Source organism: Nothoprocta perdicaria, unplaced genomic scaffold (assembly GCF_003342845.1).
Source record: "Nothoprocta perdicaria isolate Ctin4 unplaced genomic scaffold, notPer1 scaffold_6, whole genome shotgun sequence".
Lineage (NCBI taxonomy): Eukaryota > Metazoa > Chordata > Aves > Tinamiformes > Tinamidae > Nothoprocta > Nothoprocta perdicaria.
In genome coordinates, this window is record NW_020455865.1 from 3,430,231 (window position 1) to 3,456,666 (window position 26,436).

At 42.2% G+C, this 26,436-nt stretch overlaps 1 protein-coding gene across 2 annotated transcripts; it reads left to right on the forward strand.

Annotated features, from left to right (window-relative positions):
• On the forward strand, positions 1-26,436 carry TSC1 (TSC complex subunit 1). Of its 2 annotated transcripts, none has more exons than XM_026049198.1 (23): positions 1-157; positions 6,577-6,639; positions 7,691-7,864; positions 8,735-8,838; positions 9,515-9,667; positions 11,496-11,640; positions 12,351-12,505; positions 12,819-12,892; positions 14,401-14,579; positions 14,984-15,093; positions 15,342-15,465; positions 15,862-15,974; positions 16,214-16,286; positions 16,492-16,590; positions 17,325-17,895; positions 18,584-18,627; positions 19,378-19,544; positions 20,022-20,204; positions 20,601-20,711; positions 21,328-21,450; positions 22,391-22,578; positions 22,696-22,854; positions 23,588-26,436. In XM_026049198.1, the coding sequence occupies exons 3-23, from the start codon at positions 7,759-7,761 to the stop codon at positions 24,081-24,083; spliced, it is 3,477 nt and encodes a 1,158-aa protein (XP_025904983.1). In that variant the 5' UTR covers positions 1-157; positions 6,577-6,639; positions 7,691-7,758; the 3' UTR covers positions 24,084-26,436. The 2 variants fall into 2 exon arrangements, with proteins under 2 accessions (XP_025904983.1, XP_025904984.1); XM_026049199.1 differs by lacking the exon at positions 1-157 and adding an exon at positions 6,315-6,453.

Sequence of the window (26,436 nt, forward strand, 5' to 3'; positions counted from 1 at the left end):
AAGAAGGAACTGCGGAGCTTGGAGGCTCCTGCCAGCCCTGACCTGTGAGGGCCGCGTTGGATGAAGGGCTGATTCTGCCTGCAATGGAGAACAGTTTAATTTTGTGCATTGCTGCAAGGGCTTCGTGCACGTCGCCCGCTCTAGGGCATCCTGACAGGTACATTAAGTAAACTAGTAAACGCCTAACGGAATAAGAACAAGCAGGGTGATTGTAACACATCACGTCCATCCTAACTCAGCCCTCTCTCCTCCAGCAGCGTCCAAATTTTCCTTGGTTATTTTTAACATTACAGTAATATCACAGTAAAACACCATTAATTGCTTCCAGGGCTTTTCCAAAGCTCTAATTCCTACTTTTTATTATTTTCTCTGTGGCAGATTAAACACATTTCCACAGCAAATAGATAGATAGATAGATAGATAGATAGATAGATAGATAGATAGATAGATAGATAGATAGGGGCTCAGGCCAGGCTATATTAACTGCAATGCGCCAGGCAGGACCAGATCAAAAAGACGGGTGACCAAGAGAAGCGCGGGGACCCCCACAGCCCGGGGATGCAGAGCCTGCCAGAACGCCCCTTTTTGCCTGAACTGCGTGTTTTTCATGAAGAAAAAAGAAAAACTCATGTTTTTTTCCCCCAGAAAAATAACCGAATGAACGAGGGCCGGTCCCACAGCGGCCGCGCTGGAGCGGGAACCAGGCGGCACCGGTGCCGAGTCCGCGCTCGGGGCCGGCGCCGCCGCGGGCCTTGTTTACCGGGCCCGCCCGCGCCGCCCCGCCCCGCGCCGCGTGACGCCGCCGCCGGCGCCGCCCCCAGCATCACGCGACCCCGCCGCGGGCCGCAGCGCTCCCGCGCGGAGACACCTCCGCCCGCCGCGGGAGGCTGCCGCCTTCCTCCGCCCGCTCCGCTCCCCTCATCCTCAGCGGGGCTCCCCGGGAGGGCAGAGCCCGAGCCGGGCGGTGGGGCAGAGCGCGCGGCGCTGGCGGAGGGGCGTGAGCGGGGCGGGGAGCGGGGCGCTGGGACTACTTCCTCCGGCGGAGGGATCCGAGGGGAGCGGCAGGCGGTGGATGGGGGGGAGGGGGAGGCCGGGCCAAGATGGCGGCGCCCTGTGGGCTGGAGGAGCCCTGAGTGGTAAACAGCGGAGCGGAGGCGCGGGAGAGGTGGGTGCGCCGCGGCCGCCGCCCCCGGGGCGAGCGGGGCGACACGCGGCGGCGCGCGGAGGAGGAGGCAGCGCAGGGGGAGCGGGGGAGGCGCGGGGAAAGGGCGAGGGGGAGGAGGCGGCGGGAGAGGGGAAGGGGCCGGGGGGAGCGTGTGTGTGTGTGTGGGGGGGGGTGGTAAACAGGCTCCTTCCCCCACCTTCGTCCCCTCCTGCCCAGATTTGGTGTTGGCCCCAGCTCCCCCTGCCCCGTGCTGGTGCCCAGAGGAGGCTGGGGGGCTCTGCCCTCCGCAGGAGACCACCTCCCCCTCCGCCAATTCCCTTTTTGTTATTATCCTCATTCGCTCCCGTGTCTTCTTTTCCCCGCTGCTGATCATAGAGGGATCCTAGAAGAGCAATTTCCAGGTTTTCCCTCCCTTTCTTAAGAGCGCTCCCTGCTCTGGGGGTTGGGCACCGGAGCACTTTGGTGCTGCTGGGTGATGTTTATTCCTGCCCGAAAGCGACGGGTTTCCTGGTGTCCCAGAGAAGTTAGGAGACTCGCTCAGGAGGCAGCGAGCGGCTCTGACTCTCTGTCAGCTGTGTCCGTCGTCTCCTTTATTGTTCAGTCTGGGAATTATTATCTGCTCAGTCTGGGAATCTCTCCTTGCTTATTTTTCTTTTTACGAGCTTTCTGCAAAGCAATGTGTAGAGAAACACATGCCTTGAAGGAAAACATGGTTCAACCCCAGCAGAAAGGAACACATAAACAGGGGTGAAATTTTGTGCCTTTTTATTTAACTGGCTACAGAGAATATTCCAGTAGATGCTGACAGAGGAGATTTCCATTCTTTATCTGATCCGCTCTTCTAGTTGTTAACACTAACTAATGAAGCAAAGTGGTTAGAAACTCATCACAGTCAAAGCTCTGATAAGATAATAGTATTAGATTTCTGCAGTTTATGTGTGTGAATAGCAGAGAACTGGATAGCAAGTCTTTGGAAACTTGGGCAGTTTGGATAATATCTGTAAGAACAGAGAGCACCTACCTCTGTGCCTGCTTTTACCTTGTTATGCAGCAGTAAGATGCTCTGGTTGCTTAATAAACACATCCTGGCCACGCTAAACTAAAATAATCTTAAAATCCTTTGCTGGGATTTTTTGGTTGCTGTTGCTGACAGCCCAGCCAGGCCTCGATTGAGTTGCCTTTGTGTGGAATGGCACTGACTTACTGAAATGAAAATGTAGCCAGAACATCCAGTGTCACGTGATAAGCTTTAATTAAAATGATTTTATCTTGGGTTGTTTTTCAGTGTCAGGTGCTTGATTCCTAATCACTCGAGTTAACTTTTATGGTGGCGAACAAACAGCAGCCTTATTAAGGCCTTCTGTAGGAGATACTGTCCAACGGGAGATGTTTTGAGCAAACATTTGGCTTCAGTAACTGTTTCTAGTTGGCAGGTGAATGCTGGCCAAGTTCAGGGTTGCAGTGCTGGGCAGCCCCAGCAGCATCAAACAGGATCTAGTTAATTCCCATACAAGCTGATAACATTACCATTTCTTGATCTAGTTTGTAGCTGCTGTATTTTCATGTAGTTTAATATGATGAAGACAAACATAATATTTGGGGTGATAACATAAGAATTTCTTTTGGGGCATGTGAAGATGCAGAGAAAAAATCTCCAAGGAGTAGCCAACTGTGGCTTTCCTGGGTATTATTCAATTTTGTTTTTAATTGAAAAGCTTGACAGCATTTAATATAGTTCTATATTCTGTTTAATGCCCGCTTTTGTTCTTGGTGTAGTTAAAATGCCTAGGCTGAGCACAATAAGGTGTTTGCAGTGGCTTCAGGATGTACTGAAGTGCAGCCTAAGTCTGTGAACGTGTTTATGGAGTTCTGTTGGTGGAAAATTACTGATCCAGAGATTTAGGAGTCTCACTGATTGCGTTATTGTGAAATCTTGGATTCTCTGCTTGTTTCTTTATAGTTCTGAAAAGATTCCATAGTTAAAGTTACTTTTCTCATATGATCTTTAATTAGATTGGCATAGAAAAATACAATGTTTCTTCTTATTTATTCATTGTTAGTATATTTAATTGTGTATCTGAAATAATTCTGGTTTGGATTAACAAGTGGCTTCTTACTATGGCTTGTGCCAGAAGGTTTGGTGCCAGCTATTTTCTCCTTTACTGATATATATCGTGACTTAAACCCTCTGTCAGAAATTGGATGATAGTAATCAGCATAGTCCCTTGGCAGAACAGTTGCAAATGCATCTTAAAAATTACTGAACAGGACTTTTTTTGTCTTCCTCTTCCTGCTTCGATTAAGCACCTGTAACAAAGTAGATGAGTGTGGTTATACTAACAAGCAAGAGCCTTAGCTAATTACAACGTATAGGAATGGGATCTTGTATCAGATCTGAAATAAGCAGAGGAGCACGGACTGCTGGAAGAAGCCGGTGCATTCAAAAAGCAGACCCTTGTGTTAGAAAAGAAGCTGAGTTTTGTTTTTTTTTAATTGTCACCTCAGTTCTAAGGGACAGTCCAAGTGCATTTTATGTCTAGGGGGCAGGAGGGGGTGTGATCAGCTGCTCTGTGTCCTGTTGCCACCAATGTTCATTTTCTGCTTCCCCTACTGTCACTTTTTATTCATTACTTATTTTTATAGCTGCTTTCACTTCTGGTATCGAAGCGTTTAGTTTATTTGTGAAGAAAATAGAAAACTGAGCGTTGTTAGGGACTGTGCAGCAGGCTTGGAAACCTGGGTATCTGACAGGACAGCCCGAGCCCAACTGCTCTGTGGCTACAGAGCCTTCAAATTTTGAGTGGGAGAGGCTGCTTTCTCATCAGTCTGATCTTTTTTCTCTTAAACTAATGACAAATATAAACTACTTCTGTCCTCATTCATGGCTGCTGACAAAGCTATTGTCCGTACTGTTCTAGCAGCAGGAATTGGGTGAAAAAGTGCAAATCTGGAAGTTTGACCTCGCATTCTTCTTGGGCCTGGCTCCTTACTGGGAAGCTTCCAGGATGCCACCAGTGCCTCGGTGTTCTTGAACCCCCTTTTTTGGTGCTGGGGAGGGATAGCAATTCACTGGCATGTCCCAGATGTAAGGTTAGGGAGTGTGATGAAATGCTGATGTCGGCACCCTCCCTTTGCAAAAAAATGGTGTTTCTACTGTCTGGATTTTCACTTTTTTGGGGTAAATGGTGAGGAGGGTGTGGGAGAATGTGTGCATGTTGAGTTGTCCCCCTCCTCCCCGCCCCACAGGGAGGAATAACTGGCACTACCAGCTGCCTTTTTATTTGGCTTGGGATAAAAATACACTGAACAGAAGAACATCTTCTCTTGACAAAAATACTAACAGAAGCCATAATCTTTAGAGAGACCCTGCTGTTTCATTCTCTGTTTAACCTTGTAGCTTAGCTGTATTTTGTTGTGATTAACTTAGCTATCAAAAAGCTACCAAATTTGTTTTAAAGCAAATTGCTTCCCAGCTTGTTGGCGGCTTCATTCTCTCTTGATAGCTGGCTTTCCAATTGTATCAATTCACATTAATACTTTTATTGAATTATATTTTTGTGAAAACTTTTGAGTAGAATAAGAATTTTGGTAATGGTGTTTGTGTCTTCAGACAGGCTAAAAAAGAGGTTTAAAAGGTAGAGAAACAGAATCTTTCACTCTTTACTATGTAGTGACTTGGATCTCTTGTATAGAACTTCACTAAAAATGCAACTGAAGAATCAGTGTAGTAAATATTATCAAAAAGTTAATCTTTATTTTAATCCTGCCAGGTCCAAAAATGGCTGCATGGATGTTGAAATTCTTCTAATAGCAGAATGACTTTTGGCTATTATGTTGAAGAAAAGGGTTGACAGGGTCTTAGGGGGGTAAAAATGCAGGGATTAGTGTTTATGCTGCTTTAATTCTCAAAACAGGTTTTGCTTGCAGCTGGTTTGGGGGTGTGGTCCCACAGCTCCTGTTAATGAGCTTTAAACAACTAATTCATTTTCCTGAGAAGCTGGTGGATCTGTTGCTTAACTGTAGCTGAGAGCCCATCCTGATAGAAAGGGAGAAACATCTGCTTTAACAAACCCTTCCTGGTCTCAAAAGCAGTGTTCTCTGAAATGAAGGAATATAGTTAATTTGTAGGAAAACAACTTTTCCTGCATGTAGTTCTGTCACCATGTGCCCTGTATGAATACTGGGTATCCCAATGGAACTGTAGCCAAGTAAACCTTAGCGAGTCCTAGAAACAGGACTTCAGGTTGACTGCTGAAAATGAGCAGTGAAGGGAAAGGTTGAATCTTTAGGTCACACACAGGGATGGCTTTTTAACTTTCTGAAAGGCTGATGTTGCTCTGAATCCTAAATTCTAAATTGTAATTCCTCTTTTGAGGAAGAATTTGAATTCAAAGTTTGAGGGGGGGGGGAAGCTTCTTTTCACCTTCTCTCCCAAAGTTTTCCCTTTTTATCTTTAGTTCAAAGTCTTGCACACAGTACCAGCCAGTTCCTGCCTTCAGTTTTTAACATCATTCCAGTGTGAAGTGAAAAGAAATTACATTTATATCTAAAACACCTTGATCAGCAATCTCTGCTAGCTGCTCGTAAATGAAATAAATGTGTATTCAGACAAAACCTAAAGGCCATTGCTGTCTTCTGGAACTGTGAGGAGGCTAAGGAAATACCTCGTGCAGGTCTGGTACCGCACTGTCACCTTTGGATTTAAAACTGATGCCAAATTAAGTAAACTGATAAATGAGGGTGGCCCTAGCAAAAGTGACCTTGGGCAGTCCTGTGGTTACTGAAATGATATGTTACTTAAGCCAAAGTTTACCGGTAGGGAGGTTAAAGTTCCAACACAATAACAATTTTGAACCTAAGTTTTCATGAAAATAATATACATATAAGTAATTATAGCATTATGATGTAAAGCAGAACACTAGTGTTCTTAGCTAATGTGTAGTGTTGAATAGAAGACGTGCTTTTTGTAGATGCTTCAGGATGCACATGAGACAGGTAAACCTGGACTTTACTGTTCTCTCTAGAGATGGAAAGTGTTCGAAAAGACCCTTTAATTCTGCTTATGCTTCCAAGAACTTAAGCTGAATTTCAATGCCTTTTCTACAGGGTTATATGTAGTTCTTATTTTCTGCTCATTTGAGATGGCAAATGAGCTCATGTATCCTTATCCTGTCTGGATTTTCCTTTAGGCAGAATTGAACTAGACCCAGGATTCTGTAAGAAAAAGGCAGCCATGCAGCACTTGCAGGTGTAGTTCAAGCTACGGGTTGACTTTCCTCATGCAGTAGGTACAAACCTCTGCTATCTTCAGTGAAGGACTTAACTCTGCTTAGAATTTTTAAGCTTTGATGAGGAGTAAGCAGATTATGGCTTTTGTTAACCTTTTAATCTATTTTTTTTCTTTAATTTAGCGATCATGAACGGTGTGTGGTTGACAGCATTGGAGACAGAAGCTCAGCTCGTCCACAGAACAGGTGCTGTACACACAAATGCAGTAAAAAGATCCCTTGCATGTAAACTCGTTAGGTACAAATCCTGCCTTCCATAAAGGAAGTGAAAAATGTGCAGTAGCTGGAAGGAAGAGGAAAGAGGAAACCCTCGCTAGTAAGAATAGCCATGATGTGCAGCCAAATACTTTTTCCCACTGAGAAAGGTTCCACTGATGTTGCTTATTGACAGGGCAGAGCTTGATTCGTTTTGTGGTAGGTAGGGCTCATACCTCAGTCTTTTCCCTTGCTGCTACATGGTGAGGAATCCATCTTAAAAGCCTAAAGGGGGTTAAATTTAGTTTTGCGTAGTACTGTGAAGCTGTCTGGAGTTGTGTTTTCTTCACGCTGGTGCTTTTAATAATATCTACATTTTTTGCACTGTGGGTTTTAAATATATAATGCAAAAATTGTGAAAACATGGCATGGTGTGCTGCTAAGCCTGTGATTTTGGTTACTATGCATAGAGTGGCCAAGCAACAGCAGCTGTAGTAACCCTGATTGAGTTTCCTAACAGCTGCAGCTAAGCTCCATTGCAAGCATTTCAGCACAAACCTTAATAGTATGTAATAATGTAAAGTAGAGGGCAATTAATTTCTTATTGCTCATCTGGCCACAGGAGCAGAAAAGGTTCTTGAAATGGCAGATTGTTTCCTAAGCAGAGACCACTCTGCAGAATGCTTGAGGGGTTGATTGAAGAATTGCTGTAAGAAAGCTAAGGTAGAAGAATTCCAAGGAGCTACTTGCATTTTGTTCAAGACTTTATTCATTCCTGGAGAGCAAATTAAAGGAATGTCGTACCAAAAAGCTCTGATAGTCACAATATATATATATGTTGTTAGACAAGATTTTCTATAAAACGGGTTTTGGAATTAAAATATGAAAACTTTTCTCACATAACTTTTATTGCAGGTGTGTAAATGCTAGCAATCCTTGCAGTATGAAGCTGTTAAAGGGGCCATAGTGGAGAAAAGAAATAGGTAGTGAAGAGAGATTTAAGATGGAAAGGAAAAGTCATTAATCTGTTCTTCTCTTCTAGTCTGGTAGAGGCACCAATGAGGAACTTCCTGAAGTTTTAACCTCCACATTCATGTTAGTACCTGCATCATGGCACAGCAAGCAAATGTTGGTGAGCTCCTCTCCATGCTGGATTCTCCTATTCTGGGTGTTCTGGAAGATATAACAGCTGCGTTCAAAGATAATCTCATTTGTGGTATGTATTCTCATAAGGAACTGGAAGAAGGATTTGGCTTCCAATAAAGACAGAATATCTCTCTTTCTATGAAATGTTTGCAAGTGTGACTTGGAAGAAACTCTCAACGTTTGGGATTCAAAATGCTTTAAGGATAGAAGATTTTCTTAAGTCGATTCTCCTTAATAGCATATCTCTTGGAAGCTCTGTTATATAATTGTTAAAAATGCTGTAATAAAAGGACTGGGTTTTCTTGTGGCATAACCTTAGGTTTTGAGATGAAACTTACTTTGTCAAGTGTGTTTAAAAAGAACTTGGCTTCCACTTCGTGGAAACTGGTAGTATTTTGCTCATTAAAAAAAAAAAAACAAAACAAAAAAAAAAAAAACCACAACAACTTCTAAATAAAACAGCAGATGCAAAATTTATTGGGGAAAAAAAAAATGCTTTCTGCTGTTAAGTTGTCTCTTATGTTGCTGGAACTTTTTCAGAGGGTGAGAGCAGTGTTACTCTCCCTAAGGTCTTTTTTTGGTTGAAGGAAGATAATGTCAAGTTATTCCTGAACTCTGTGCCTGCCTTTGGTAAAATGCTCATGCAGTTTGGACAACTCAAGGTATTTGAGGTTAAACAGTGCCACAGTAATTGTAAGTCATTAAATAATATAATTACCTGCCTACACGGAGCTGAGTACAGTTGAACAGTTAGTCTGAAGAGTGTACTTAAGAGGTATCATTTTCTTAAAGGTCTGCTAACACTTAAGTACTAGTTCATACTATAAATTACATAATAATTGTAAAAATATTGTGCAGCAACTCTATAATGAGGAGTTAATTTTTAGTGTATTGAAAATGTACTTTTTTTTTTCATTTATTGCTCCAAACAAACTGACAGACCGTGGACCTATGCTTGTGAACAACCTGGTAGACTATTACTTGGAAACCAATTCTCAGCAGGCGCTGCATATCCTGTCCACGCTGCAAGAGCCTCATGACAAGGTAAAACAATCTTGGTATCAAGTCTGGCTGATTGGCAGTTGTTAGACTGGTATTAAAGAAGGCTTTAAATAGCCTCAGTTAGAAGTCTGCTTTTCCATTCTCATCTAGAGTTACCCTGTTGTAGAGATGCAGTATCTCTGTAGTATGAGTGGTTTTAAGGGGAAAAACAACCAGCTTCAGACAAAGGACTTTGTTTCTTTAAACTGGCCCAGTTAAATAAAAAACTTCCAAAATGGAACTTGCGGGATGGGGGTTTTACTTAAATATTTAATGCTGCCTATTTGCAATGTGAGTGACTTCTGCTTGCTCAATCTAGCCTGAAAGAACTTAGGGATTGGGTGAACACGTAAGCATTTTTAAGTAGATTGAGAGAACTGCACTAGAACTTGTTTTACTTCTGCTTTATTTATTTAATTAATAATTTATTAAGCTCCTTGAAGCACATGGGCTGATTGTGGGTAGAATAGTTGGCATTCCTCCACCAGAAGATGTGAATTTATTGTTGGGTTTTCTTTGTCCTGGATCCTGTATGTTGTAAAATACTCATAACTTTTATAAATGACAGTAGCAAACTGCTGAATATAGAGGCTGATGAAAAAGAACCTACACCAGCTAAATACAATTTTTTTGTATAAATACATTTTTTCTTTCTGCTCACTGCAAAATCTGGTTTCAGCACCTACTGGACAAAATTAATGAGTACATGGGCAAAGCTGCTACCCGTTTACCCACTCTCTCTCTGCTGGGTCATGTGATAAGACGACAGCCGTCTTGGAAACATAAACTTTCTCAAGCACCTCTCCTTCTATCATTACTTAAGTGTCTCAAGGTAAGAACTGTCAGTGTTGTCTGTAAAACGCTGTGCACAAGAAGTAAACAAACATACTTGCAGCCCAAGGAATTTGTGTTTTCTGTTGGTGTCAAGCCCAAGGAATTTGTGTTTTCTATTGGTGTCATTTGATTAAGCTCTAGGGAAAGAGGAGAAAAAATGTTGATTAAAATGCAGAGAATGTTCTCCCTTTCCACGGAGATGGGCTAGAGTCATATCTACTTCATGATGTTGGTCCTGACACTACTGACAGTAACGTCAGCTAAAGATCTGTCATTGTATAACTTACAGTTAGGGAAATTTAGAACTAGAGTACAAGCAGGTGGTTTCTCCCCATGCTTTGGTTTTCCCCTCTGCAGTTTTATCTATTCTCATACTGTACAAATATGGGTATTTACAAGAGTGATTAAAACACTGAAAATGTTTTAAGACCTAGACTGCATTGTCGGTTCTATAATTTGATGTGATAGTCAAGAATTAACACCAGTCATATAAGTCACATTAAAATGCATGACTTAGTCATGTGCCAACGCTATTTAAAACAAAAACACAGGAATTGCTAATGGTCAAAGAACACACTACTAGTGCTATCATGGGAAGTCTTGACTTGCCTGACAAGTTTCTGTTGCCCTTTTCAGTGGTTCCAATGTGAGAGGAGTGAAGTACATCAGGAAGCTGGTAGGAGTAGGACGGAGATGTATTCAGGGGGACAGAGATGGCCACAAATGTGTGGTGGACGGGTCTGTCTGCCTGAATGAGAATGGAGGAGGGAGGTAGACTTCGTGGAGGAAGAAAACTCCATGGCATGCAAGGTGTCACAGCAGCCTGAGTGGCTCTTGAGAAATATTAAGAGCAGCCCAGTGGCTTCTGACCACAGGCTGCTTCTGCTCTTTACACCCCTCTCCTGGCAAAGCAGAGGAAGCCCTCGGTTGTCAGCAGTTCCCGAGAAAAGTGCAGCAACCCAGGAAAAGATTCAAACACGTTCTGTGGCCGATCCAGAAACCTAATTCTCTATTACTGTTTCATCCAGCTGAAGACCCATTCTCCCAGTGTAAGTCCTGGGGATGTGACTGTTGTCTGAATGGGAGCTTTATGCAATATTTAGCCGCTGGAGTCATCAACCAGGCACTGTTTACACTTGCATACCATGCAGCAGGGCCAACATCTGTTCTCAGGATTTTGACAGTACTAAGATTTTTTGGTCCATGCCTCAATCTCTCACACAGATCTGCTCGCTCTTAATTTAGTGAAGCATTAAATTCTATAGATTGTGTTATTATTTTAATCACAGCAAATGATTTATCCTGAAAACTATTGTGACTGTATGACAGGTAACTCATTTGTAAGTTGCGCAAAAATACCTTTGCGTTTAATGTTCATGTTAAAGATGATGTATAAAAGAAGGTGTTTGATGCTTGTGCTAGTAACTACCCAACATCCTTAAATACCTCAATGAGACTTGATTTCTTGGCCTCTGAATGCTCCTAGCTCTGGGAAAGGAGGACAGCATGTAAGATGTATCACATGCTGGTGATTTATATATAATATATACATGCATATCTACTCTTCATGGAGCTATGGTAATGTTTCATTTTTAAGTCAATTCTTTACACAGAAAAGCAGTAGTTAAGTAACAGAATAGTAGCATCTGGCTTAGGTTTATTCTAGGTGTTAGAGACAAGAATCATGGTTCATTAAAGTGCAGTAGCTATAGGAAGGGCTGTTTTGAAGTAGAGTGTTTTTCATGAGAGTGACGTGGTGCTCAGTTCATCCTTGGAAAGACTAACCTCAACTGCTTTAAGTAATGCATTTTTTCCCCTTCTTGCAGACTGACACAGATGTAGTAGTACTCACCACAGGTGTCCTAGTGCTAATAACCATGTTGCCAATGATTCCTCAGTCTGGCAAACAATATCTTCATGATTTCTTTGGTATCTTTGGCCGTCTTTCAGCCTGGTGCTTGCAAAATTCAGGTGAGATTTAATATTTGAGGCAGGAATTAGGAAAGCTGAGATTCCCAAGTATGAATGGGGAGGGATCAGAACATGGAAGAGTTTCTTTTGATGTGTGATTATCAATAGTCATGAAAGTGTTGGTAAAATTAGTCTTTACAGCTCTAACAGGGCTCTGATGAGTTCGTTTTGTGAGACTTGTTCTCGGTGTCATATGTTGCATGAAGCAACACTATGTTAAGCATGGAAAGATGCTATTTTGAGGGCCATTTGCCACTGCCAAGTAAGATTATAACCTACAGGATAGAAAAAGAGTTAACAAGAGTCTCTTCAAGTCTATTGTGATTATCTTGTGAGATGAGCTTTTAGTTTTTATCTCTAAAGCAAATTAATTTGCATTATTATTGTTTTTAATTTTTCAGCCTTGCAAACTCTCTCTCACTCTCTCGATGGTTACAGCTTCCAATTTGAATAGAAAATTCTGTCTTTAATCCGAAGTATGGTGGGATACTGGCAGGAGTTAGCACTTCATATCTGATTTTTGGTTTTGCCCCGACCTGATAAGTGTTGCCTCTGCTCAGAGAGCGCCATATGGCTTTGCTAGCCACTATTCTTATCTCAGAAGACTTGTTGCATTTAATATTTCAAATGTAAAAGCTCTTTGCTTACATTCTTGAAAGTTTTCTTCTTTTCTCTGATGTAATAAAAAGATTCCAACTGTGTTTTTCCAGGTCACGTGGCAGAGATTTATCTTGTCCATCTTCATGCCAGTGTTTATGCTCTCTTTCATCGTCTTTATGGAATGTACCCTTGCAATTTTGTCTCCTTTCTGCGCTCTCACTATAGTATGAAGGAAAACTTGGAGACCTTTGAAGAGGTCGTCAAGGTAAGATGCTGCTTATCTCCATGTCATGTGAGACAAGGAACTCATAGCTATAAAAAGGCAGTTTTCTGCCAAATTAATACATTGCATTGGTTTAACTGAGGGCTACTTAATCAAAGAAAATCAAAACATGCTGTTGGAGGACAGAACTCTCATTTGGAAGCAAATGAGCTGTTAGTTTTATGTTAAATGTAAGGTTTTGACAAATGGAGGTTAATAGGTTGCCATTCACCTTTGTGTATAGTGTAATCAGAAAATGTTGTATGATAATGCATCTTTTTTTTTTTTTTTTTTTTTTTTTCTCTTGCATATCTAGCCAATGATGGAACATGTGCGAATTCATCCAGAATTAGTGACTGGATCTAAGGACCATGAACTGGACCCACGAAGGTATATATGTTCACTCTGCTATTATGGGCAGCTTTCAGCTGTTTTTAATTTATAAGCAGATTTAGTTGGGTGCTTTCAGCAGACTGGCAGCAAAAACTTGTTTGTCAACAACAGTGTGTGCCTGTGGTGTTTTGCCATCCATATTCATGGATATTCAGGTAAATATGTAGAATTTCATCATCCAGGCTTCCAGCTGACATGAATAAGCAAACACTGTTGTGATAGGTCATTAACAGCAATGTTGGGGCTCTAAATTACTTTTTGTCTGGTATAGAATGTCCACTCTTTACAGTTTATTTTGTTTTACTTTTTTATTACATAATGATCAAGCCTTATAAAGTTCCACCTCCCCCCCCCCCCCCCCCAAAAAAAAAAAAAAAAAAAAAAAAAGCTTAAAATTAAATATAGAGAAGCTGCACTTGATGTGCTTTTTGGGCTTGGGTCATGTTCTATTCTGTGGTTTGTTGAAGTATTCAGTGGGTTTTAAATGCATCAAACGGCCTCAGTGTGTTTGTTTTGGTACCTAGATATTGGTTCAGTTAACAGATCAATTCTTTTAACAGGTATGTCTTAACATTATCAGTTGTATTAGTTTTCTTTAGAAATAGGCTCATTTGCCTGCAGCAGCACCACTTGCTGCTTTTCTCTTGTCTCCACAGGCCCAGCCACAGAAGAGGAGAATTTGACTCTTGTTCCTGCACAGTAGTGCTCTTGCCCTGCTTTTCAGAGCCACTAGGAAAACACTCCTAAATGGGAACCTATTGACTCTCACAATTATCAGTTTTGCAGGCTTCTTCAGACAGGGAGGAAGGGGAATGGGAGGAGGGCAGCACCACTGAGGAGTACAATTGGCACCAAACTATCAGTTGAAACCTCTTGAATTGGTGTCCTGTACAAATACCGTACATTCCAAAGTGACTGTTCTCTTACTAGGCAACCTTGTGCACTTTCTCTTCTTTACGGTGAGCTTCCATCCACTCCTATATTGGTCAGACCTAATTTGGAAGCTAAATTTAGTGAGAAAGGGTTTTCAGCATGAAAGAAATGAGAATATGCAAGCATTCCCCAAACTTGAGGGGCAAAACGAATACAGACCTGAAACTGGCATTGTAGATGGTGATTGCTTAAGTAATGTAAGACCCGTCACTGCTGGCCTGTCTAAATTTTGACAACCAACATCTGAGTCTAGTTGAGCTGCTTTCTACAGCCGTTGAAGCTCAGGATCAACCAAGTCTTCGTATGCAGTTCCTCCTTTCCAGAGTGCTCCATGGCAGACCCTTATGGATCTCTGTGTCACAGCTGTTTGTCTCCAAGTCGGAGACTTCCCTCTTACAAGTCATCTGGTTGCAATTTCTGTATGGTGCCTTGTTCCAGTTTTGACTGGGAGTGTGCAAAGCTGACTGGAACAAAAGAGCCATCCTACAAGGCAATTCCTGTTATCTCCAGGAACTTTTGTTTGTAACAGTAATTGACTAACTTACTCTTTTGGATCCAAAAACTGTCTGCAGGTGGAAAAGACTAGAAACTCATGATGTTGTGATAGAATGTGCCAAAATATCCCTGGACCCTGCAGAAGCATCCTATGAAGATGGCTACTACTCTGTGTCTCGGAAACTCTGCACAAGCTCAAAGCATCATCAAACTGACCCTGGTGCCAGCCATTACATTGACACACAGAGCAGCTATGGTAAGACCTGCCTGACACCTAATGAGTACTGGTTTCCTAGAAGAAAAGGTGCTTGATTAGCAGTGAGGCATCTTACTAGCATATGTGATTAGAAGTCCAATTCTTATACACCAGCAAGCAAATTTTCATTCTAAAAAACCCACGTGTTCTGGTCATGCAGGCATACAGATGACTGGCAAAGTCTTTCTCTGTTACTGCTTCAGGACTGCCTCTCTTCCCCATCTCTCAAGCTATAGTCTGTTATATGTTCAGTAGATACTTTCTTGGGTTACAAGAAAAGTCTTTTGTTGGTTGTTATCTGTGAATGTGTACTTTGACTGCTTTGGAATTGACTTTTTAAGTCTTTAATTCTAGCCAGGAGAGTCGTAGATTTGTATTTGACATAACACTTTCTTAACTTGCAGGAACTTCTACCCCTTATTCCACTCCTCGGCTAACACTATTGCAGATGCCAGGGCAGCTACCTCAGATTCTGAGCCCACAGTCAATGCGGCTGTCAACTGAGCCACAGCAGGTAAAGCAGAATGGGACGTGCAGCAGGCATTTAAGGATGTGTGCCCCTTGCTCTTAGCTACTTGTGACAATCTCAGAAATATATTTTTCTTAAAAGTACTGTGAATCCATCAGGATTTAAAGTATGTCTCAACTTTAGTGCTTGTTTGGTTCACTGTGTCAGAACCTGCATGCACATATTTTACAGTGTAGATGTCCCTCGCCTGAACTTCACTGATCTGTGCTTGTTGCGTGTTGCTTTTTTCATAGGTCACCATCTGGAGCCCTTCTGCAGTTTGTGGTATGACCACTCCACCGACATCCCCTGGAATTACCCCATCAGAGTCATCCCAGTCCACATCACAACCTTTCAGCAAAGCTTTCAACACATCTGGTACGTGCTGCATTTCAGGATGTGACCATCACGATTTTTCAAAAATTTAATGTAGGATTTCTGGGTGTCAGCTGTTTTGCTGTCAACTTCTTAAATGGAAATAAGAGTCTGCTTTCTGATGGCCTCAAGTCATCACCTGAAAGCACTGGGTGCCTGGTCACCCATTGCAGTACTTTTGCAAACATTAAGATAGAGAATAAGTTATAATGAATTAAGTGCCCAAGTTTGAATCTGGCTTTGTAGAAACTGTGTACTTTTATCTTGATAAATATTTGAAAGAGATTTATGACAGAAATGATTGAGGTGGTTCTTAAACATAAAATTCTCTACATGATATTCAGCTGAAACAAGGAAGAAGGTGCCTAACGGAGAACTTCTGATCTCTCTTTTCAACAGCGGGGAAGGGAACACCCTTGGGGACCCCGGCCACATCTCCACCACCAGCCTGCATTTCAGATGACTTTGTGCATGTTTCACTCCCTTCAGCTGCTGCCACTCCTCCTAAAAAGGTATGACACAGTCCTTCTGCCAAGCAAATACAGTGGCATTTTTTGTCATTGAATTGCTATATATGCAATGAATGCAGACCAGATAAAATCAAAGTAACAAACTTTCCAGTCTTCAGTACTGTTACATTGCTTTGTTTAACTGTCTGCAGGAATTCTTCCTCTGTGAAAATGTCGAAGAAATTTGTTTCCACCACGTTTTTTGATGCAAATAATCTGTTTTTATTTCTTTCTTCTTCCAGGAGGATAAACCAGATTCTGGGAGGCCTTTACTGTACCGACAACAAAATGTCACAAATAGTGAGAAATCATTGGGTAAATGCAGTTTTCCTCTCTTCATTTTCAGTAATCATATTATAAACAAACCGTCTTTTTATTGATGGATGTTCCAATTGCCAAACATTTTTTTTAATTATTCTAAAGCCTTTATGGCAGTAAGAATCTCCAATTTTGTCCTGTGATAAAGATGCTATTTTGTCAAGCTTTACAACTAACTTTTTTTTTTTTCCCCCTCCTCTAGACACCCCTGGTAATAAAAGTTCAGTAACTTTAAGTGATCTTCCAGAATTTTTAGGAGGTTTGTCTTTGGATGATAGTGCTGAAAAGGACAGAGAGGAAGGTAATATCTGTCATCCTTCCATACACCCTGACTGATGAAATTTCTGTGTTGTTGAAACGCAAGATGAATAGATTGTGGTTGGTCATTTAGCCTTATGTGATACCTCTAATGTTCTAAGTACATTCTAGGTTACCTTTCATATGTTCACCTCCCTTCTCTGTGGGCTCTGTCATTAATTTGTGTCATTTCCAGACCTACCATATGGAATTCTTGTTGCAACCTGTCTTGTTCCTTTGAAAAGTTGCCCAATGCTAAAGACTTGTCCCCACATCTCAGGCTTATTCTCCTGAGTAAAAAATCTCAAATCTGTTTTATTAGGAAGCGGCTGATTGGAATGAGAAAGGGCTTTTTCTGCCAGAACTTATCGTAAGAGCAGACAAGCAAAGAAGTTCATAAGAGTATGAGTGAATGAATGAATAATCATTAGGCAGTTCAACGATATCTTTACTCATCACAAGGTGACTTCAGCTCTGTTTGCTGAGGGAATTGCTACAAAACTCTCATCCTGCTGATGATACGTCTGTAGAAACTGCAGTGTAAACTGCAAATATAGACACCTTGCAGGATATTTCCTTAATTATGTTAAGGAGCCTGAGCATGTATGAGGTAAATGGACACCCAAGTCTTCCACAGGAATTGGTTGGGTTCCAGCAGGGAAATGGTGAAAAGGATCTTGTCCAGTAACTAAGTGTGTTTAAGCTCCTTTGCTAACTGATATATTTTCCCTTCATCAGATGCAATATCTAAAGAGATCTCTGAGATCACAACTGATGCTGAACACATGGTGCCTAGAGGAGGATTTGACTCCCCGTTTTACCGCTCAAATGAAAATCTGTCAGGCTCTCAAAAGAAGACCCATTCAGCAGTCTCCAGCGTTCAGGGACACAGTCTGACCTCTGAGCCTTTAATGTCTTCTCTGGACAAGCCTGGGCCTGAGAGCGCGCGGGAAACACCCAAACAAACATTTACTCCCATAGACAAACCCTGTGGAGGCTCTGGTGAAAGCCCTGCTGGTACCAGGGAAGGAACCTCTGGGGAGACCAGTATCCTCACTCCCAGCCCTTGCAAAGTACCAGCACAAAGAAGAGTGGGCTTTGGGAGTGGGCAGCCTCCCCTGTATGAGCACCTTTTCGAGGTTGCGTTACCAAAGACTGCCTACCTCTTTGTTGGCAAAAAGACTGAAGAGCTGCTAAAGAAAGCCAAGGGAAGCCAGGATGAAGACTGCATGTCCTCCACTTCTCCAGTGGAAGTGCTGGATAGGCTGATACAGCAAGGAGCAGATGCACACACTAAGGAGCTGAGCAAGTAGGTGACTGAGAGTCTTGGGTTTTCTTTTTGTTGGCTTTGTTTTAATAGCTTTGCCTTAAAAAGAGCTTTTTGGAATGAAACCATATCATGTTACCCACCCTCGGGGCCATGGACTGATAACCAATTTGCCCGATATAAAAGAATCTATGGCCTTAGGGTATTACTATCTTTACGAAGTGAACTTGGGATGAAGAGCAGGGCTGGTGGCTTTGTCACAAATGTGGGTTTTGTGCCTCTACTGGAGAAAAGTGCTTATTTATTGGGTTTAAGTTTGAGGTTTAACTAGATTATTAAAAACAAAATGAAATGGAGGCCAAGAAGTAACTGATACTTTCTTCTTTTTCTTATAAGAGAACTAAAGAAATGGAAAACCGCATTTAAGGCTTGTGTTCATCTGCTGCTTTTCTTTTTATCTCGTTATCCTGTGTTCAGCTTTGTCCTTATACTGTTTTCTGTGCTCCAGAGGGTTTTTCCCCTTTCACTTATGAGAAATCACATCCTTCACCATCTGCCTTGCAATCCACCTCCTTGCAAGATTCCTCCTTGTTGTTGCCTTCATATCAACTGACCATAATTACTCTTTTATTAGACCATAAGCTCTTTTGAGATGAGATTCCCATTTTAAGTGAGTGCAGAGCGCTTGCATACTTAATCACACTGGCTAATACTGCATTTTCATTTTCAGATTGTCTCTGCCAAGCAAATCTGCTGACTGGACTCACTTTGGTGGTAAGGAAATTTCTCTTGTATGTTTTAGCAGTCTGTTCCTCTCATTATTATACTTGATTAAAAAATTAGTGTCACTTTTGTACTAATGCTGCAGAGAGATGGTGTACTCCATTAAGTCATGGTTTATTTGCTCGTTTAATAGGCACGTACATGCAGGTGCTTGTTTTTTCTTCATTTTTTCTCTGAAAAATGCTAACAGAACTCCCTGCAGTTCTAGAGGCTTCTGCTTTTTGACCACTTAAATATCTGTTAGCTTTGAGAAGGATGCAGATCCTGTAACAAACCTTTCTACTCTGAAATACTTAAAACTGATTCTTTTAAGTATAGCTCTGTGCTTTACGCATCCATGGCGATGGTGAACTTGGCCTTTCCTTTTTTAAGAGGAGGAATAAGCAAGTCAGAATCCTATATATGTTCAGGAGAAAGGAGTAACTTTGCTTGCAGTGACCGAAAGCATTTTTAACTTGTGGAGATTGTGTAATTTGTTGGAGTAAACCCATGAGTGAAACTTGACTGTAAAGAATGTAGTCTTGTCTACCCTACCAGTTCTTTGCAGCAGACTTCTGGCTAAGCAGATTTTTTTGGGGTGCTCTGGGGAAACATGTTTAAAACTTTGTGTTGCAGATCAACTGAATCAAACAGATTTTTACAATTATAATTCAAAATAAACAGATTTATTTTAGAAAACATTTCCCCTATGTGCAACGCGGTCAGCATGGCTCAATCTCTTGTGTTCTCACCTCCCTCTAGGTTCTCCCCCTTCAGATGAGATTCACACCCTGCGTAACCAATTGCTCTTGCTGCACAACCAGTTGTTGTACGAGCGCTTCAAAAGGCAGCAGCACGCGCTGCGGAACCGGCGCCTCCTGCGCAAGGTGATTAAAGCAACAGCACTGGAGGAACATAATGCTGCCATGGTAAGCCAGGGGAGGAATCCAGCAGGAGCTGGAGTTGGTGGTAGAAGAAGTGTTAATTGGGCTGACCAGTATCTTTCAGTACTGCTCCATTAAAAAGAGAAGCCTTTAATGAAGTCAGTTTTGGTGGATTAGTTAGGCACCCATGATTACTAGAGCCAGGAGTCTCTGCTTGATTATACACCACTGAATTGACAGATGCCTGCGTGCTTAACCACTGCTGGCACTTTCCTCTGGAGAAGATTAAGGTTTCACAGTTACGGAAGTTGTTGCTTAATACCTCTCTAGACCCCTTGTTACGTTACTTGAAGCACCATCCCAACCCTTAAGCACATCCTTTATATAGAATATTCTATATATGAAAAAATATTAAGACTGTATGCTATTGATATAACTGCTTTACGTAGCTAGTAGCTTAGGATACATACTCATTGATGCAATATTTATCTTGACTGATGCTTCACGTGGGGTTTTTGACAGAAAGACCAGCTGAAACTACAGGAGAAAGAAATCCAGGCCTTGAAACTAAGTCTGCAGAAAGAACAGGCCAGATACCACCAATTTCAGGAGGAACATGAAAATATAGTGGCTCAGCTTCACAGCCAGATCAGACAGCTGCAACACGACCGGGAGGAATTCTACAACCAGAGCCAGGAATTGCAGGTATGAAGCAGGGCACTAAACAAAGTTATCTGTTTACTGAAGTTTTAAAAATAACTGTCCTAATGACGTGGTATGTTGTATCTGAGAGAAAGCTATGCTAAGCCTATCTCTGTGATAAATGTATCTCCATCGGATATTTTGTCCTAATTAAGAATAAGACAGGGCGTTATTGGAAATACCTAATCAACCAGCCATCATCCTTTCGTAGCACTGTTCTATTTTGCTCCGTCTTCAGTTTGGAAATATGAAAATGAAGTTCTTAACTGGTTTGGGGACTTTGGCATGTGCTCAGTATAACTTGATTTACAGTCAGGGTGTATATGGCCTCCAGCCATATGCCAGAGCTAGTCCTTATGACAGTCACAGAGTCCTGACTGGGCTCCTCTGTTTGAACAGACCAAGCTGGAAGACTGCCGGAATATGATTGCAGACCTGAGGTTGGAACTGAAGAAGGCCAACAACAAGGTGTGTCACACAGAGTTGCTGCTTAGCCAAGTTTCTCAAAAGGTAAGAGAAATGAGTGTTCCCAGGGTCTCTTTGTGGCTTTCTGGCCTTTTTATTTGTGTTCTTGTGGTTGTTTTTTTGCTTTGTTTTTCTTCCCCATAATAACTGTTCTCAGGTGCTTTCTCTTTCTAATCCCAAAAGATGTTTCTTTCAGAAACTTCTGAGTTTCATGGTTTAAATTTCAGAGGAGAAAATGTACAGAGAATTAAACTATTTCTATGAAGTGTTTTTTAAACTCAGCTCAAAGGTTTCTGAAACTGTTCTCCTTTTATGGTTGTTTTGCCCCGGTAGGAATGTGTAGATTGAGAAATATGGGCTTGGATTAAAGCTCTGTTTGATTTTGACATTTTAGAGCTCTTGCTAATGTCAGAAATGCATTTCTTTCATTAGTGGAACATGGTTGTCTTGGTGAGCAAGGCCTGTGTGGTGAAATTGTGCATTGTCTGCCACAGATTAAGGAAATGAATTTGTTTACCACTTACTGCCTTTGAGACATTAGCTTCTCGTCTCCATCTCCCTTCTCTGTAAAAATACCCTGTGAACCTCGTACAGGTCAACAGTGATTCTCCTGCTGAACTATTCATTCCAGTCTTTTGATTCCTTTTAATTTCTTTTAAAGCTTTCCAACAGTGAATCAGTGCAGCAGCAGATGGAGTTCTTGAACAGGCAGCTCCTGGTCCTGGGAGAGGTCAATGAGCTGTACTTGGAACAGCTGCAGCACAAGCACACGGACACTACAAAGGTACGGGCTGCGTGGCTGAGACAAGACCCTTGGGAAGACTTCACTTCAGGTCATCATCAAGCTGTTCTTGGCCTTGTTTTCAAAGTGAAGAAAATCCTTCATAACTTAACAGATATTTTGTTTTGAAATTGATCTTTCAGGGAGTTGAATTCATTTTTAAACCTTGATTCAGTTATTTTTATGTACCATCTTTTTAAGGAATCTTTTAGTGCCCTTGACTAAGAAGGGGATATTGGGTTACATGTGAAGTCACTTTTAGGGTCTTGACATAAATTCTTATCAATTTCTTCTACCCACTGGCTGTGAGACCAAATCTTACTGTAGTTGGCAGCAGCCTGTTGCTGGTGTTAACTAGCACTGGGCTCTTGCATATGTGAAAATGTGTAACCTCAGGTAGTATTGCTAGACTTTGTGGGAAGATGTTAACCAGAATTTTATCAGTGAGTATGTGTAAGGTGACTTTTTAAAGCAAATAATCTTATTTTCTTGTATTTATTTCCCTATTAAGGTGTAGTATTAACTTTACTACAACTTCTGTGGTTCACACTTTTATTTCCTGACTTCAAAGAATCTTTTTTTTTTTTTTTTTTAAGTAGAGTCACATAACTTTCACAAGTGTGTAACTTTGTACAGTAAGCCAGAAAAAAAGGCTTTTTACTGGCATTTGATGACGGTCTTGTTTCAAGACTGCCTTACAATGAAGTTTGCCGGTTCCCATCTCTTACAGATAGAGCAACCTTGCTTTGCTCGAGAGAGCTTACAAGGAACATTAATGTGCTAATGAAGCCTCATGATACCTATTTTTACATTTGCTTTTAGAAAGGTTTGGTTGATTCTGTCCTGCTTTAAAATATGCTTACTTAGAGCATCAGAAACGTTGAAATGTTAATAAAAACAACACAATGAAATTATACTTTAACATTGTGCTCTCTCTTTCCAGGAGGTTGAAATGTTGCACTCTGCTTTTCGGAAAGAACTGGAGAAAGCCAAGTTCTGTGTTCAACAGCAAAGCCAAAGGCTTGATGCTTCCCAGAAACGGATAGCTGAACTGGAATCTCAGCTTGCTAAAAAGGACCACCTGTTCCTGGAACAAAAGAAGTACCTAGAAGATGTTAAAATTCAAGCAAGGTAGGAGTTTGCTGAAAAAAATTTTAGCAGCGCGTTGACAAATGCATCTGCCTTAGTTGGGCAGAATTGGGGGAAACGGGAACTGATGTGAGGTTTTGTGTTTCCTCTTCTGTTCAGAGGTCAGCTGCAAGCAGTAGAAAGTAGATACAAGGCCCAGAAGAGAATCACCCAGGCATTTGAGCTGGAGATCTTAGATCTGTTTGGCCGACTAGAGAAGAGCAGCCTACTGAAAAAACTTGAAGAAAAAGCAGAAGCAGCCGAAGCAGCAGAAGAAAGGTAAGGGGACCATGTAAAATATCTTGTAAGGAGCTGCTAAGATAACCAACTCCGTGGAAGATGATGGCCCCATTGTATTTCTTAGCATTTGGATATATCATCTCAAAATATTTCTACTACACCCACTTTTACAGAGTCTTCCTCAATATTCTGCCCAGGTTTCTCAAAGTTATTGGTAAAATTGGAAAGAACTCAAAAATGGACAATATAGTCCAAGAAAGTTCAGGTGAGCCTTCAATTCATGGACACAAACAACTGTTAAATTCTTTTTTTTCCTCCCTGGGTCTTACCATACTCTGCAGCATCAGGATAATTTCTTGCAGTGCAAGCAGATTTGAGGAAAACACCTGTGCTTGATGTAGGTTTAAAAGAAAACAACCCCCTCAAAAACAAATCTCTGAAATCCAAGGATGATCTGGAGGCTTCCTTTTCCTTAATAGGTCAGGATCTATTTTTTCCTACTTTAGGATTGTTGTCAGCCTTGGACTTAATCCATAACTGGATGTTGCAAGGCTAAATATGTGCCAGTTACCTTTCCGGTTACCATCTGTCATTTCTGCTTTGCTGCAGAGCTGTGAAAGCAAAATTGATGTAGACTGTTGTAGGAGCAAAAATGGAAACTAATCAAAGTAACCTGCCTTCTCTGGCATTTTAATCCTTCAATTGGTGTGAATCCTTTCAATGGTGTTGCTGCCGTTTCCCTGATGTTGTGTCCTCTCTCCTTTCACGGCAGGCTGGATTGTGGCAATGAGGGTTGTGCAGACACCGTGGCAGGACACAGTGAAGAAACGGTTGGTAGAAATGGAGAGACCAAACCCCCCGGCGCACGGGGCAGCAGTAGCAGTAAGGGCGGCAGCAGCAGCGAGCTCTCCACCCCAGAAAAACCCCAGAACCAGAGATTCAGCAGTCGCTGGGAGACATCCATGTTGCTGGAGCCTTCGACGACTGTTCCACTGACTGTAGGTTCCCTCCCCAGCTCCAAGAGCTTCCTTGGAATGAAGGCACGAGAATTATTTCGCAACAAGAGCGAGAGCCAGTGTGATGAGGAGGGCGTAACCATCAACAGCCTTTCTGATACTCTAAGGAGAGAACTCTGTAAAGATCCAAGCATGGAGACGAAGGCCCATACGAGCCCCGAGAACCTTAGTCTTTCCCCCAAGATCCAGGAGAGCAGTGTTGGACAGCTTCATATCATGGACTACAACGAAACTCATCATGACCACAGTTAAAAAGGAAGACAGTCAATCAGTGTTATTTTCATATTCTTGGCATAGAACAGGAGGCGTGAATGCAAGTTTAACTAAAAGCTTTTATGTTTCTTTGGTCTGAGCAGCGAGCTCATGCAGTGGAATAGGATTGATGTCCGGTAATGGAAAATGGCTGCTGAATGAATGCAAAGTGATTTTTTTGGGTCTGGAATTGTAATGCCCAGCCTAACTCTTGCTTCTTTCTCAAAGTCAGTCTTTAGCAGCGTGTTCTAATTGGAAGGGACATCTGTTAGCATTTGCAGGTATTTTTTTTTTCCTTTCTCCCTGTCCCCAGTGAGCAGCTGCATTTATGAACTTGAGTGCAATATGAGGCCAAATTAACATTTGTGAGTCTACTATGAATGCTTTGTATTTCCTTGCAGGCTTCCAGTTGAGAGCAGTTAACTGCGCTGCCTGTCCAGGTGACTTCTTGGGTTATTTTTATCCTGGAAGGGAGCAAAACTAGGATTTCTAGTGCATTCATCTGAAGGTCTATATTTTGCCTGTTCACTGTCCCACTTCCCTCAGAGTCCAGTTTTCATTAAGTTGGACTCTGAATAACTAAATATTTAAAGAACAGTGTACCTCTGCAAAACGATTGACACCCTAATTCATAATCATTGTTTATACTGTCCTTAACATTTCTTGGAAGTTGCGTTTGGACAGACAATAAGGAACTGGAGCTTGTAATGCAGAGACCATATATGCTGAAGACTTGTTAAAACACTAGCTTCTGGTATTTTTAGTATTTTTTATCTGTTTGCCTGACACATTGGTACTGACCTCAGACTGGTTTGTGTGCGGAAGCGGTTTGGGTGGGAGAAGAAGAGGAAGTCTGGCTCAAATAGCGAGAGCGAGCAGAGCAGGTAGGTACTGCAGCAAGCTCTGAAGATTTGCAGAGGGCACCTTGCTCTAACCAGGGAAACGCTCGTGTTGCCTGAGCTCCCTCCTGGTCCTGGTCTGTGTCCTCAGTGTGAGCAAGATCACAGTGTTCTTGAATCCGAAACACTGGCTTCAGTCTTTCTGGGAATACGTTTCCAGGCTTGACTTAAAGGATCTGGTCTCCTTGGGACTGCTGTTCTGCTCCTATTGCAGCACGTTTTTCAGCTCTGACACCAGTTTGACTCCAGGTATTACCCCTTTGCCTCATCCCCAGCCTTCCTAAAAAGCTGGCCTATATGCATGGAAGAGGAGGCTTGAAAGAGTTGGGATTCTGCCACGGAGCCTTTCAGGGTCAAACATCCTTAAGAGAAAGACGAGCCTGGCGTGACCTGTGGGCTCAGGGTTTGCCAGTGGTCGGAGCCGAGTCGCGAGGAGGGAACGAAGCCCCCTTAGGAAGGCAGCATGTTTGTTCTAGACCTTAGCTATCTGTCTGGGTCCAAGCTTCCTTAGCCATAGCAGGCTCGGAATTACCCTGCACCTCATGTGGCCTCTTTCCTTAACCATTCTCTGGGTGGCAGCTGCTGTTGAAGAATCTTCTCAAACCTAAAGCGAGTCCAGGTACACTTGCACTTGCAGATTGATCCCCCTCCTAACCCAAAGGGGAAGGGAATCTGTTTGAGGCTGACAGTGCTCCTCTCCCATTTCCACTTCTTCCATAGCACCTAGGGTCTAAATACATTTCTGCCTCTCAAAATTATCCTCAGTGTCCTTTCAGTGGTTAGTCCCAACTCTGATGGTAAAGGTGTGAACTTCAGTGGTTTTGTCAAAGCTCGAATCTGCATGGAATAGAAAATAGAGAGTTGGTTGTAAGTGACGGACCGGTTTTGTCGACGTGTCTGTAGGCTTTCTAAGACGTAGTGGTAGCAAATGTGATAGCGTGTGTTTCAGTGAGATTTGGGGGGTCTCCGGCCCCGTGTCCCAGCACGTGCCAGCCCCTAGGAGCGAAGCACCTTCCCTTGGAGCGCTCTGGGATGCGCTTGCGTCGCGGGAGCTCCTTAGACCCCCCTGCTTTGCCGAGCCCCAAAAGAGCATCTCGCCTACGCGGCGGCTTCACTTTCCTTGAGGAGAGGTGGTTGGTTGTTGGTGGTTACCAAAAAGCCCTGGCGGTGAAATGCAAGCTCATGGATAAGGTGGCCTTTCTCTTCTTTTAAAAAGGATTTTAGCACCGGGATAGTAACGGAAACCACTTTAGGTTTGTTCATGGACCACAAAGATTATGGAGGAACAAATTTTGCCTTTGTTTGTTTGTTTGTGACTCTGAAAATCATGGATCTGCTGTATGTAGTTAACTTGCAGTTTGTCTGAAGGGGTCCCATCAGTGAAGTGGAAACAGATTTTTTTAACTGACTGCTTTTAGTTAAATCTAAAAATGCTGTCTTTGTCAAGTTAATCT

Coding starts and splice junctions, on each gene's coding strand:
- TSC1 (XM_026049198.1), top strand. CDS start 7,759: ATGGCACAGCAAGCAAATGTTGGTGAGCTCCTCTCCATGCTGGATTCT. Junction 15,975..16,213: donor CTGCCACTCCTCCTAAAAAG/GTATGACACAGT, acceptor TTCTTCTTCCAG/GAGGATAAACCAGATTCTGG. Junction 16,287..16,491: donor AAATAGTGAGAAATCATTGG/GTAAATGCAGTT, acceptor CCCCTCCTCTAG/ACACCCCTGGTAATAAAAGT.